Genomic DNA, 14745 nt, shown 5'->3' on the forward strand with positions numbered 1-14745 from the left:
CCTGTTACCCTCTGTGTACAATGACAACAAGGAGGCCCATGCTCAGCTCTGGTGGTTCAGAGGTCTCAGTCTGTTTATGGTAATGGGGGTGAAATTCTAAAGTGCTATACAGATAGGAAACATCAAGTGACTGTTTTCTAAAAGTCAAGCCTTTTAGATTTCAGTAAGTGGTTAAGACGCCAGCTTTATTTTTGTTTATCAGTAGGAGAAAGCATTTTAGAATGTCCTGCATTATTCAGATTTACAGATTATAAAGACATCTCATCTGTGGCCATGAAGATTTTCATTTTCTCCAGCTCATTTTGAAAGCCATGCTCTGTGGCTGATCTCTTTCTACACCTTTGTTCTCTTGCACTCCCTACTCTAGTTCCTTGCTGCCTTATGTACTTGGGACCAAAGGCTCTTTGACTCTCATGTCAGGATGGGAACAGACGTAATAGTTCACCCCTGAAAAACCCTGTTTCCAAAATAGCAAGCACCATGACACGAGTGCTGCTCAGACTGTCACTGATCAGAGCTCGGTGTTTGTTCTAAAGTTTGCGGTTTCCTAGCTACAAGTCTACGTCTGGAAATTCATCCCGTGGGCATACTTGACAAAGCACAGATTCGCAAAGATTGCTGTGTAAGGACTGTTGAGGATCTTACTTTGTAGAACTGAAAAATTGAGACCAATCTGAATATCCAAAAGAGGAGGACTAGATTACTGGTACAGGAGCCCCAAATACCGGCACTCATTTTTACTTGCCTAAAAGTTGAATTCAAAAGGCCAATGAGTTTTTCTCTCAATATTCTGGCACCCTTGATTAGGAACCAGGAAAACTTCCATATTATATACTGTATTTGTTTCCGTATTTGTTTTCCTATTTACTGATTATAAAACATTTGTTCTAGAACAGACTATATTTGGCTTGAAATGATGGATGAGAGAGAAGTTTGAGGTAAAAAAGTAGCATATATGGAACAGGGTAGAGCCCAGAAATAAGCTCACACTTGCATGATCAATTAATCTATGACAAAGGCAGCAAGAGTATATGGGGAAAAGATGGTCTTTTCAATAAATTGTCTTTCTTAAAGGATACACAAAATAAACCATAAAACTGAAAACCTAGGCCATAATCTCTTGGATGTCAGCCTTAGCAACATTTCTGGATATGTCTTTTCAGGCAATGGAAACAAAAGCAAAAATAAACTATTGGGGCTTCATCAGAATAAAAACCTGCAAAGCAAAGGAAATGATCAACAAAACAGAAATGCAGCCTGCTGAAGATATTTGCAAATGATAGAGCCAATAAGGGGTTAATATCCAAAATATATGAAGAATTGATAAATATCCACACCAAAAACAAAACACCTGGCTAAAAAATGGGCAGAGGCTCTGAATAGTCATTTTTCCAAACAAGAAAAACAGATGGACAATAGTCACATGAAAGGATAATCATTACTGATCATCAGGAATGCAAATCAAAACCACCATGAGATAGCACCTCATACCAGTCAGAATGGCTAAAATAAAGATAAGAACTAAAGCGTTGGGCAAATGTGGAGAAAAAGGAGCCCTCATGCACTGCTGGTGGGAATGCAAACTGGTGCAGCCACTGTGGAAAACATATGGAGGTTCCTCAAAAAATTAAAAACAAACACCATGTGATCCAGTAATTCCCCTGCTTGGATATTTACGAAAAGGAAGTAAAAAGATATGTACCCCTGTGTTTACTGCAGCACTCTTTACAACAGCCAAGGTATGGAGGCAGCCCAAGTGTTCAATAGATGAATGGATAAAGATGTAGTATATATACACAATGGAATATTAGCCATAAAAAAGAATGAGATCTTGGCATTTGTGACAACACAGATGGACCTCGAAGGTAGGTGAATTAAGTCAGAGAAAGAGAAATACCATAGGATCTCACTTATATGTATGTGGAATCTAAACTCACAGGAACAGAAACAAACTCTTAAGTACAGAGAACAAACTAGTGGTTGCCAGAGGGGAGGTGGGTCGGGGATGGGTGAAATAGATAAAGGGGATTAAAAGGTACACACTTCAAGTTATAAAGTAAATCACAGAGATTAAAAGTACAGCATAGGGAACACAGTCAATATTGGAGTAACAGTACATGGGGACTATCCTTCCTGGAGTGAGCAGTAATATATAGAATTGTTGCATCAGTGTTGGACACCTGAAACTAACATAACATTACATGTTGATTATACTTCAACTAAAACAAAAACCAATGCTTTCTGAAGTTAAAAATGTACACTTCTCTTAAAGTCTTAGCTATATTTATTTATGTGATTTAAAAAAAAAGATTAAATACATCTGATTTTAAAAAATCAGCGGTTTAGCACCGCCTTCAGCTCAGGCCATGATCCTGGGGACCCGGGATCAAGTCCCACATCGGGCTCCCTGCTTCTCCCTGTGTCTCTGCCTCTCTCTCTCTCTCTCTGTCTCAATAAATAAATAAAAATCTTTTTAAAAACTGTACAATACATTCGATTAGTAAAATATTCTTGCAAACCATGAGAAGCCTAAAGGAAAAGAGCATTTTAGGGCCAGAGCCACCTGCAGAGTCACCAATCTGTTGCATCAAAGGAATTCAACCTACCTGTGTGTCTGCTTCATAAGGTCAAATCTACACCTAAACCTTTAGATTTTACATGAACAATGTGCTTTCCCCCTCCCCTAAATGGCCTCTGATAAGCTTTACAATAAAACCCACCAACATGGGACACCTGGGTGGCTCAGTGGTTGAGTGTCTGCCTTCTGATCAGGTCGTGATCCCAGGGTCCTGGAATCAAGTCCCGCATCAGGCTTCTTGCGTTTCAGAGGGAGCCTGCTTCTCCCTCTGCCTGTGTCTCTGCCTCTCTCTCTCTCATGAATAAGTAAAATCTTTAGAAAATAAATAAACCCCACCAATATTATAAAACATTGGCTCTGAAGTCCTGAAAGAGGGAAGGATTGCAAGGAACAGACTGAATGTATTTTTTTTAATTTTTATTTATTTATGATAGTCACAGAGAGAGAGAGAGAGGGAGAGAGAGGCAGAGACACAGGCAGAGGGAGAAGCAGGCTCCATGCACCGGGAGCCCGACGTGGGATTCGATTCCGGGACTCCAGGATCGTGCCCTGGGCCAAAGGCAGGTGCCAAACCGCTGCGCCACCCAGGAATCCCCAGAGCTGAATGTAGTTAACCAGAGGAAGCTATCCTGGTCAAAGGAACGAGTCTGCCCTTAAAGAGAGATTGCTGTCAAAGAAAGATGTATTGTTGTACATGTCATTTGGAAGAAAAGTAATTTTTCATTGAATGACTGTAATTTATCCATGTTAGGGATTGCACTGTGTAGGCAGTAAGAATGAAGTTTCAGAAAGGAGGGAGAACTTTACTTTTGACTTTATATACAGACTCCAGTATCATTTTCTTTAAAGATTTTATTTATTAATTCTGGAGACACACACACACAGAGAGAGAGAGAGAGAGAGAGGGAGGCAGACACAGGCAGACGGAGAAGCAGGCTCCATGCAGGGAGCCCAATGTGGGACTCGATCCCAGGTCTCCAGGATTACTCCATGGGCCGAAGGCAAGTGCCAAACAGCTGAGCCACCTGGGCTGCCCTCATTTTATTTTTTTAAAATAAGATTTCTTCATTGGAAAGAAGGAAAGAAGAAAGAAAGAAGAAAAAGAAAAGAAAAGAAAAGAAAGAAAAAAAAGAAAAGAAAAGAAAAGAAAAGAAAAGAAAAGAAAAGAAAAGAAAAGAAAGAAAAGAGAGGGCAAGTGGGGGGACAGAGGGACAAGCAAACTCGTGATGAGCACAGAGCCTGATATCATGACCTGAGCCCAAATCAAGAAAGGGTCTGACACTTCACCAACGGAGCCACTCAGGTGTCCCAATATCAATTTTAAAGAAAGATCTCTCAGGACACCTGGGCAGCTCCGTGGATTAAGCCTCTGCCTTCAGGTCATGATCCCAGGGTCCTGGGATAGAGCCCCGTGTGGGGCTCCCTGCTCAGTGGGGAGCCTGCTTCTCCCTCTGCCTGTGCCCCTGCTTGTGCTCTTGCTCTCTCGCAAATGAATCAGTTCTTATTAAAAAAAATAAAAAAGCATTTCTCACCTCTGCAATGAAACCAAGCCAAAACACCCACCCAAGTTTTATTTTTTTTTTTTAATTTATTTATTTTTTTATTGGTGTTCAATTTACTAACATACAGAATAACACCCAGTGCCCGTCACCCATTCACTCCCACCCCCCGCCCTCCTCCCCTTCTACCACCCCTAGTTCGTTTCCCAGAGTTAGCAGTCTTTACGTTCTGTCTCCCTTTCTGATATTTCCCACACATTTCTTCTCCCTTCCCTTATTTTCCCTTTCACTATTATTTATATTCCCCAAATGCATGAGAACATATAATGTTTGTCCTTCTCCGACTGACTTACTTCACTCAGCATAATACCCTCCAGTTCCATCCACGTTGAAGCAAATGACCCACCCAAGTTTTAAAGGAAGGGCAGTGGAAGTCAAGCACAGAGCATGTCGCCAGGGCTGGAAAGGTGCCACCGCCAAGGGAAGCTGTGTTGTGGACAGATGGGCCACCAGTAGCTACGGGGCTGCCCCTGCTCCCTAGACCCAAGGTGCGTCCTGTGTCCCCACCAGCGGCCCAAGACACCTGGGCTGGGATATGAAACCGATGACAGGAGAGGGCTTCCCCTCCCCCAGGCCCTGCGGTCTCCCAGCAGGCTTCTGCTGGGGGGGGGGGGGGGGGGCTGGTCTCCGCACTCCTGCCCTGGCCACACATCCATCACCTGGTTATCCCGAGGGAGCCTGGAGTGAGCCCACGAGGGGTATGCCCCCCCACCCCCGCACAGCCTTCCTCCCTCCTTCCCTACCCAGGACACCGTGAAATGAGAAAGGACAGTAAATACCTTTTTGATTTCTTAGACTGCAATCTGAGAGGACGTTCTGTCCTGCACCTTACACACTGTTGAACGAGGGGGAACAACGGGCGCATCTTTATTTCAGCCCTTCCCAGAAGCAGAAAGGACCCAATTGAATTACGATTAATATTCTGGAAGCAAAAATTTCGAAATCATCTTCCGGGAAGACACGGGGCTGAATGATGGGCTGATTAGTGGTCGTTTTTCAGGATTGCAGAAGAATGTTTATAGTTAGAATCAATATTATTATTCCCTTGTCATTTAAAAAATATGCCAGACACACGGCGGTGGCTGAGGGTTTTGCTTCTGCCCACAGCTGATGGAAACCTCACCCAGGGCCCCCCAGGGCCTGCCGGGGCTGGGCTCACACACAAAGGACCAGGGCTTTATTTCCAGGCTTTATTTCATTCTTTAATTTTGTTCACAGCTTAAAACATAACTTATAGCTTAACATTTCCAGTGGTCAACCTCTAGAATTTGGTATTTTCTTTTTTGAAAAACAACAACAACAAAAAAATCCTTCAGGCTCAGGAATCAAATACTTCCCAAGACAATGTTCAGAATGGAGGAGCTTTAAAAGTGCACAATAAAGAAATGGAAAGCTGGGGGAGCAACTTTTCATGAGTTTTGGGGGGCAGTTTATTTTACATTTGGGTTTGTCAATGGAAGCCTCTCACTGAGTATGCTTTTCCATTTCTTTTTCTTTTTCAAGATTTTATTTTTAAGTAAGCTCTACACCCAACATGGGGCTGGAACTAAGAATCCTGAGATCAAGAGTCACATCTCTACCTCCTGAGCCAGCCAGGTGCCCCTCCATTTCTCCTTTTATTCTGAAGATAACCACACCTGACTTCTGACAAGCTGAGAAGTTCTGGAAAGCAGGAAGTGTGACAGAGGACACAGAGATGCCAGCAGCTGCCCAAATCCAAACCGGTTTCCCACTGATGGGCCTTCTGTGTGAAAGAGGAGAAAAAAACTAATCAGATTATCCTTGACTCTCTTTTTGTTTTGCTACTCCCACCCCACTTCTTCACGGCACTGGGGACTGGTACAAGAAACCTGTCCCAGCCCAGAGCCTGGGGAAAGGACCCAGGTGTGCACAGGAGGTGGCCTGAGAGTGAGAACCTTCTGTGGCAGGTGCTCAAGCTACAAATCAGTTGTGTGGACCAACTGCTCTCTTGCCTTTTGAATCGAGTAGTGCCTTTAGAGTCCTTCTGGAAGCTCGAAGAGCTCCTGTCTGACTACTCCAAAAGATCTCTTCTGGTAACCGTGAATTTAGAGAACGGCTTCTTACCCAACTTCTCCATGCAAATTCTTATTTGCCACATGGGAAGTAAAACAGATGTAGACATTGAAGACTTAAGGAAAAGAGGAGGGAATGTTCTAGCTCTCCTTCACATCCACATGGGTGAATTTGCGGGTGACATAGCTCCTGACCTCAGCCTGCACTGTAACCAGGATGGTACTTCTGCTCTGTAGCTAACAGTGTTACAGAGAGAAAAGATAATGGAACATAAATTCACGCTACTTTAGAGCTTGCCAAATGCAAGGCGGGATGGAGACAAGTAAACACAGTGGCCAACAAGCGAGGATGAGAGCCAAGGCCAGTTGTGATCCGGTCCCTCGTTTCACCTGGAGCCCCAAGGCCCCAGAGCATTTTGTCGGTGGGGAGCACTCAGTAGAGTGCTTTCTGCTTTCCAGATCCTTGAAGAATCCTCGTGCTTTCCCCCAGTTGTTCGGTGGGCGGTCTGGACGCTGTGGGCTGCAGGACACCCGGACCCTGGGGTAGGTGAGCGCCCAGCGTTCCTCAGCCCGCTCGGGAGAGCGCGGGGCCGACTTGACACCAAGTGTTGGTGCCTGAGGAGCATCGGGCTGAGGCCGCGCTCGTCTGCCAGTCACAGCGCCCCGAGCAGGCTGCCTCCGCGCAGGCCCCGTGACCATCCGGACCCCAGCCCCCCCACTGAGCACAAGAACATCTCTTTTTCTCACACCAGCCTAAGTTGGGGCTACAGGAGAGAGAAATCGGATGAATGTCGGAAAGGTCATTTTCTCCCTATTCCCGCTTCTAGGGCCGACTCCTCGGGGACGGGGACGGGTGAAGCTCCTTCTCCCTAAAGCGTGAGCCCAGGGCCCGGGCGTGCTCGGGCCACCTCACCAGGGCCTGGCGGCTCCGGGTGTCCCCCGCGCGGCAGGCGCATCCTCCAGCTCCTCGCGGCAGCTCCCGCGGCAGGACACGGGCACGGGCGGCCGGGCCGGGCTGGCTGCGCCCTCGGCGGGGACGTGCGGCCTGGGCCACCCTGGCGGGCGGGTGCCCGGCAGCAGCGGGGCCGGCGCCAGGCCCTCCACGCGGGGGCGGGAGGCTCGGAGGGGCACGGGGCGCTTGGCTCCTTCGGCTGGAAGATGCTGTGCGCCCTGGGAGGTGGGAACGCAAGCGGGCGCAGCCGCGGCTAACACTCCACGTCCTGCAGCTCGACCTCCTCCGCGGCGCTCTCTGCAAGGCAAAGGCAAGTGGCTCAGCCGCGACGGCCGCACGCGGTTCCCGGGCCCCGGATGCCCGCACCCGTCCGGCCGTGAGCGCGAGGCCGGCTCACCACGGGGCGCAGCTTTACCTTGGAGCTTGTGGCGTCTCTTCCGCTGGAACTTATAGGCGCACTGATTGCAGAGCCACAGGAGGCTGACGAGCAGCGCGGCCGCGGCGGCCAGAAGGGCCAGGAAGACGGCCACGAAGTGCAGGTCCTCGTAGAGGATCTCTGCGGGCGAAGGGGAAGGTCGGCCTCTGCTGGGCGTGGGGGTCGCTCCCACTGCCTGGCCGTGCCGAGGGGGCCCGGCCCGTCTTACCCGACACGTGCAGCACGATGGTGCCCAGCTGGCTGCCCCCCAGGCGCTCCGTCACCCTGATGACGTAGTAGCCGGAATCTCTCACGCCCACGCTGAAGAGCTGGATGGAACCGTTGTCGAAGGTGCAAAGCCTGTCGCGGTGGCTCCGGGAGATGTTGGCCTGAGTCCCCGGCCGCCACTCCACGAGCTTCTGGGCTCCCCAGCTGGATGTGTACCTCCACTCGATGGTGGGGACCCCATGGCAGGAGTAGTCCACCGACAGCAGGATGTCCTCCTCCACCGTGGCGTTGATGGCGGCCTGGGGGATGTACAGGGACACACCCTGACCTGCGGGACGGAGTCCAGGCGGGGGGCAACGTACAGATGAGCTGGCAGGGCAGTGGGCTTCCGGGATGTGTGAATTAATTTAGCAAATATTTGCTGAGCGCCTCTTACGGGCCAGCCTGTCTTCTAGGTTCTGGTGCCAAGGCCACAGTGGTGAGTGGTATAGACTGGATGTCTGTACCCCTCGGCCCTGAGAGTCCTAAGTTGAAGCCCCAACCTCTAGGGTGACTGTCTTTGAAGATGCAGCCTCCAAGGACGAAGTCGAGGGTCAATGGGATCATAAGGGTGGGGCCCTGCTCCAACAGGATTAGTGTCTTTTTAAGAAGAGACACTGGAAAGATCTCTTTCTCTCTCATTTCTCCACAGGGATACAAGAGGGAATTGAGAGAAAGTGCTCGGAGAGGTTGTGGTGAGAAGGTGGCCGGTCTACAAGCCAGGAAGAGAGCTCTCACCAGAAATCGAACTGTGCTAGAACTTTGATCTAGGACTTTCCAGCCTCTGGAACTGCAGGAAAGTAAACTTCTGGTGCCTCAGCCCCACGGGTTGTGGGATTTTGCTATGGTCTAAGGCCATGAACAAGACACAAGGTTCTTGTATCCTGGGTGAACGGGAGGCTCCCTGGAGCTCCATCCTACGAGGGAGACCTGCAAGGCCGCACTAAACCAGCAAGATCATTTCAGATCGTGCCAAGCGCTTGGAAGACAATACAACGGGACGGGGCACCAGTGAGCGGTGAGGGTGGAGATGGCACACGGCCTTAGAACGGGCAGGAGGACCTCGTGTGGAAAGTGACATTTGAACGGAGACCCGGAGGACGGGCAGGCGGCTGTGGAGACTGGAGGAGGGAGTGAGCACAAAGGCTGGGAGGTGAGGCCGAGCGCTGGGCTCCTTGAGGGACAGAAGAAGGCCGGCATGCTGGAAGGCGTGAGCCCCGGGGGGAGACGGGGTGAGGCTGGACAGCTGGCAGGACACAGGCCGCGACGTGAGGGTTAGGGGCAGGGTTTCACTCAAGGCAGCTGGGAGCCACCGAGGACTTAAGCGGGAGGAGGCACTCTCCATCAGGCTTGAGAATGTCTGCTGTGGAGAACGTTCTCGGGCTGAGGGGACGAGAGCAGAAGCAGGAAGGGCCGGCAGGTGGCTGCGACAGGGGAAGCTGTGTATTTGGAAGCAGGGAGGACAAAACATGCTGACGACCTAGATGTGGGCGTGAGTGAGGCCGAGGCACCAACCAGAGCTTTCCCTGCGAGTGTGCGGATGTGCAGTAGTGCCCGCCGCTGACCAAGGTTATGTATATATGCCGTTGTGCACGTATTAAGCAAACACCACGCATAGGCCCCATGCCAACCACTTGATACGCATTATCCCACTAAGGTCCCACACACAACCTTCTGCAGTTCCATCAAGCATAGAGAAGCCTTGTTGTCAACAGGACTAACTAGCTTGTCAAAGTTCATTCTGCAAGGCAAACAGCCACACAAGGGCTGCTCGCTCCAAAGCTCACAAATTTGACCTCTAGGTTCATGTCAGTAGTCAGTGGTTGGCAGTGGAGAGCACAGAACGTGACAAGTGCCCCCATACCCGGAGAGAACTGGTCAGAGCTGGCTGGACGCTGGATAATGAACAGGGCAGGGCCTACACTTGGAGCCCATCCCCTGGTTTCCACGTCCAACTCCGGTTCGGCCCCCTCAATCTTTGCCCAGTTGCCCCGAGCCCCTGCTGTGTGGCTCCGGGTAGCCACACCTGTTACTTTCTCGCTGTCCTCTCCCATCCCATTGCCAGCACAGTCCATCAGTATTCTTCGAAGGCTCTTGGCTAGGTGACTGGAAATAATCTGATAAACGTCATGCTGAAAAATTGGGAGGTAATAATGGTTTTCAAGAGTTACAACTGTCAAGTAACAGAAATACATTTTTTCCCCAACTCTGTATTTTAAAACATGTTAAATTCAGAGAGAAGTTGAAAGGCAAGTACCATTAACATGTACCCTCTCCTTAATTCACTAGTTAGGACCATTTTGCCGTATTTGCATTCTCTCTCTCAGAAAACAGAAGTCAAATTCTAGATCAGCCCGCAGAGGGCAGGAGGTATATATTTTCTTCATCTTTGTGTCCCCTAACACAATTCCTCACATGTAGTGATTGGTTAAGTGTTTGTTGAGTGAATAAAAAAGTGAGTGACAAAATATTTATAACAAGAAGGGTGAGCTTTCCTGATAGAAACATTGTGCTAATTTTTCAGAGCCCTTCAGCAACGTCTAAAAAGTAACACACATATAGGAAAAGAGGACTATAATTTAGCCCAGACTTTATGTGCCGGTTACTATAATATATACTTATTGTACTTACCAATCCTTCCCTAATGTTTTACATAAGTCAGCAACATGCCCATGTAGCAAGGAAATGGAAAAGATGGGACTTAAATGCAGCTGATTCAAAGCCCTGTGTTTTTCCCTAAAGACACGAGCAAAAAATTAGAAATAATAAATGAATTCAGTAAAGTTGCAGAATAGATGGTATATAATAGAACTGTCGTATTTCTACATACTATAATGAGGTAGCACAAACAGAAGTTCAGAAAATATTCCATTTACAATTGCACTAAAGAGAATAAAATACCTAGGAATAAACTTAATCAGGGAGGTAAAAGACCCCAATGAAGAAATCAAAGAGGAAATAAAAAAATACATACACACAAATAAAAACACAAGCCAAAATCTGGGACACAGCCAACGCAGTTCTAAGTGGGGAGTTTATACCAATATAGGCCTACCTCAAGAAACAAGAAAAATCTCAAACAATCTAACCATACATATAAAGGAGTTAGAAAAAGAAGAACAAAGCCCAAAGCTCGTAGAAGGAAGATTAGAGCAGAAATAGAAACTGTAAAAAAAAAAAAAAAAAAAAAAACATTATATGAAACCAAGAGCTGTTACTTGGAAAAGATAAACCAAACTGATAACCCTTTGGCCAGACTCATTAAGGAAAAAAAAAACAAAAGAGAGAGAGAAAGGAAAAATACAGCAAAACCAAAAACAAAACAAAACCCTCCCCCAAAAAACAACAAAATAAAAAAAAAAAGGGAGGAAGGACTCAAATCAGAAATGAAGTAGCAATAACTAACACCACAGAAATGCAAAGAATTATAAGAGAATAATAAATATGAAAACTTATATGCCAACAAATTGGACAACATAGAAGAAATGGATAAAATTCCTAGAAACATACACTCCTTCACAAATGAATCGGGAAGAAATGGAAAATTTCTATTACTGATCAATTACTAGTAAAAAAATTTAAATGGTAATCAAAAAACTCCCAACAAATAAAAGTCCAGGACCAGGGATCCCTGGGTGGCGCAGCGGTTTGGCGCCTGCCTTTGGCCCAGGGCGCGATCCTGGAGACCCGGGATCGAATCCCACATCAGGCTCCCTGCATGGAGCCTGCTTCTCCCTCTGCCTATGTCTCTGCCTCTCTCTCTCTCTCTGTGTGACTATCATGAATAAATAAATAAAATCTTTAAAAAAAAAAAAAAAAAAGTCCAGGACCAGATGACTTCACAGGTGAACTCTAGGACATTTTTTCCCCCTAGTTTTCCTTCCTCTTCTATTTTTGGAATAATTTGAGAAGAATAGGTATTATGTCTTCCTTAAAGGAGTCCTAAAGGGGCACCTGGGTGGTGCATTTGTTAAACATCTGCCTTTGGCTTAAGTCATAATCCCAGGGTCCTGAGGTCAAGCTCCACATCTGGGCCCCGGACTCAGTGGGGCATCTGCTTCTTCCTATCAAAATGCCAATAGCATTTTTCACAGAACTAGAACAATTAATTCTAAAACTCACATGGAACTACAAAAGATCCTGAATAGCTAAAGCACTCTCTAGAAAGAGGAGCAAAGAAGGTATCATAATCTCAGATTTCAAGATATACTACAAAAGTAATTAAAACAGTATGATATTGACACAAAAAGACACAGATCAATGGAACAATACAAGGACCAGAAATAAACCCACATTATATGGTCACTTAACCAATGACAAACGAGGCAACATTATACAATGGGGAAAAGACAGTCTCTTCAATAAATGGTGTTGAGAAAAATGGACAATCACATGCAAAAGAATGAAACCGGACCTCTTTCTCACACACAAAATGTAACTGAAATGGGGCAGCTCGGGTGGCTCAGCGGTTTAGTGCCGCCTTCAGCCCAGGGACTGATCCTAGAGACCTGGGATCGAGTCCCACGTCAGGCTCCTGCATGGAGCCTGCTTCTCCCTCTGCCTGTGTCTCTGCGTCTCTTTCTCTCTGTGTGTGTCATGAATAAATAAATAAAATCTTTAAAAAAAAAAATGTAACTGAAATGGATTAAAGACCTGTGAGGCCTGAAACCATAAAACTCCTAAAACAGACGCAATAATCTCTTTGACATTTACCTTAGCAACATTTTTCTAGACATGTCTCCTCAGACACGGGAAACAAAAGCAAAAATAAAGAATCAAGAGTATACCAAAATACAAAGGAAACCATTAACAAGACAAAAAGGCAACCTATTGAAAATATTTGCAAATGGTACAGCCAATAAGAGGTTAATATCCAAACTACATAAAAAAAACTATAGAACACAACACCAAAACATCTTAAAAATGGGTGGCAGATGATCTGAATAGCCATCTTTCCCAAGAAGACATCCAGATGCCCAACAGACATATGAAAAGATGCTCAACATCACTCATCATCAGGAAATATCACCTCACACCTGTCAGAGTGGCTAAAATAAAAAAGTTAATAAGTGTCAGTGAGGATGTGGAGAAAAAGGACCCCTCATGCACTGTTGGTGGGAATGTGAATGAGTGCTACCATTCTGGAAAACAGTATGGAGGTTCCTCAAGAAAAGACAAACAAAACTGAAAACAGAACTACCATATGATCCAGTAATTCCATTGCTGGGCATTTACCTAAAGAAAACAAAAACACTAACTTGAAAAGATATATTCACTGGTGTGTTTACTGCAGCATTATTTATAATAGCCAAGATATGGAAGCAGCTCACGTGTTCTAAAATGAATGGATAAAGAAGATGCAAAGTACACACACACACACACACACACACACAGGAATATTACTCTTAAAAAAGAATGAGATTTTGCCATTTGCAAAAATATGGATGGATCTAGAGAGTATGATGCTAAGTGAAATAAGTCAGAAACTCAAAACCATGTGATTTCACCTCTGTGAAATTTGAAAAACAAAACGAACAAACAAAAAGCGGAAACAAACACATAAATTCGGAGAAGAAATTGCCGGTTGCCAGAGGGGTAGGGGTAGGGCAATGGGCCAAATGGGCGGAGGGGAGTGGGAGGTGCAGACCCGTAATTATGGAGTAAGTCATGAGATGAACGGTACGGCACAGGGCGTATAGACAATGATATTGCAATAGTGTTGTACGGGGACAGAGCCACGCTTGTGGTGAGCACAGATGGCATAACAACGACCTGTTGAATCACTTTCAAGCTGTGTACTTGAAACTAAGGTAATACTGATTTTTCTTATGATAGTATAACTGACATACATAAAAACAGACAAAAAACTTTTTCCAAAACAAACAAACAAAAAAAAAACCTTTTTCCACTTCACTTTGTGACTATCGTCTATTTGTCTATGTTTTTGGATTTCTCTGACCCCAAATATGAGCAGTTAGAATAGTAATTACTCTCAGATTGGAAGAATCACATTTTGAACTCATGACAAATCTGGATCACAACATACGTGTATTTCATGTACACTCCGTGTTAAACATGTTGGTCCAGGTTACCACCAGGCTAGTTTCCTGAACTACCAGCCCTTCCAATACCTTTAGGGACCTGCATTTTAAGCCTTTCAGGTTAAACTCTGGCCCAAGAAATAGCAAAACTGAAAAGCAAATAAACAAAAGTAACAAGCCCCAGTTTCTGAGGTGCTGATATACCTGGAAACTAGCCAATTAGTCAGTGTTGGTTTTTTTGTTTTCTCTTGACCATAAAAACCTCCTCCTAATCAGAGCCACCTGGGTGGCTCAGTCAGTTAAGCGTCTGACTTTTGGTTCAGTTCAAGAGTCATGATCCCAGGATCCTGGGATTGAACCCCACAGTCAGGCTCTCTGCAGGGAGTCTGCTTCTCCCTCTCCCTCTGACCCCACCCCCTTGCTCTCACGCTCTCAAATAAATCAATCTAAGAAAAAATAAATTTTTAAAGAAGCCTTTTAATAATCAAACTAACCAGGCATTTAACTAGATTTTTGGAACAGAGAGTTCCTTCTATCTATCACATGGAATTAGTAATAAATTGTCTATAATAAAGATGGAAAATTAACAGTTCCAAGAACTTAAAGGCAAACTGCTTGTCACCTATTTAAGAAGTTGAATTAATGAGTAACCACCTCTGTACTTCATGCTAAAATCATTCAGAACAATTCTAGAGAAAGCTAGTAGCTACCCCAATACTCAGACCTGGCTCAAAGGTTCTATCCAAGAAGGTTGGTTCAATAAATGGGATTTTACTTATAAAATGAATATAGGCAGCCATTAACAAGAATGAGTTTTGGGGCACCTGGAGGGCTCAGTCGGTGAAGTGTCTGCCTTTGGCTCAGGTCATGATCCTAGGGTCCTGGGATCGAGTCCCTTGT

General features: G+C 45.8%; 1 protein-coding gene across 2 annotated transcripts in view; it reads right to left on the reverse strand.

Moving 5' to 3' along the window:
* Positions 1-5313: 5313 nt before the first annotated feature.
* VSTM5 (V-set and transmembrane domain containing 5) overlaps positions 5314-14745 on the reverse strand; it is a 32223-nt gene continuing 22791 nt past the window's right edge. For both annotated transcript variants that reach the window (XM_077867467.1, XM_077867468.1), the window contains exons 2-5: positions 7767-8093; positions 7538-7678; positions 7084-7419; positions 5314-5881 (exon numbers count right to left, since the gene is read on the reverse strand). In XM_077867467.1, the coding sequence (XP_077723593.1) occupies positions 7376-7419; positions 7538-7678; positions 7767-8093 (512 nt within the window). In that variant the 3' untranslated portion in view covers positions 5314-5881; positions 7084-7375. The remainder of the gene's footprint in view (positions 5882-7083; positions 7420-7537; positions 7679-7766; positions 8094-14745) is intronic.

Source organism: Canis aureus, chromosome 23, assembly GCF_053574225.1.
Source record: "Canis aureus isolate CA01 chromosome 23, VMU_Caureus_v.1.0, whole genome shotgun sequence".
Lineage (NCBI taxonomy): Eukaryota > Metazoa > Chordata > Mammalia > Carnivora > Canidae > Canis > Canis aureus.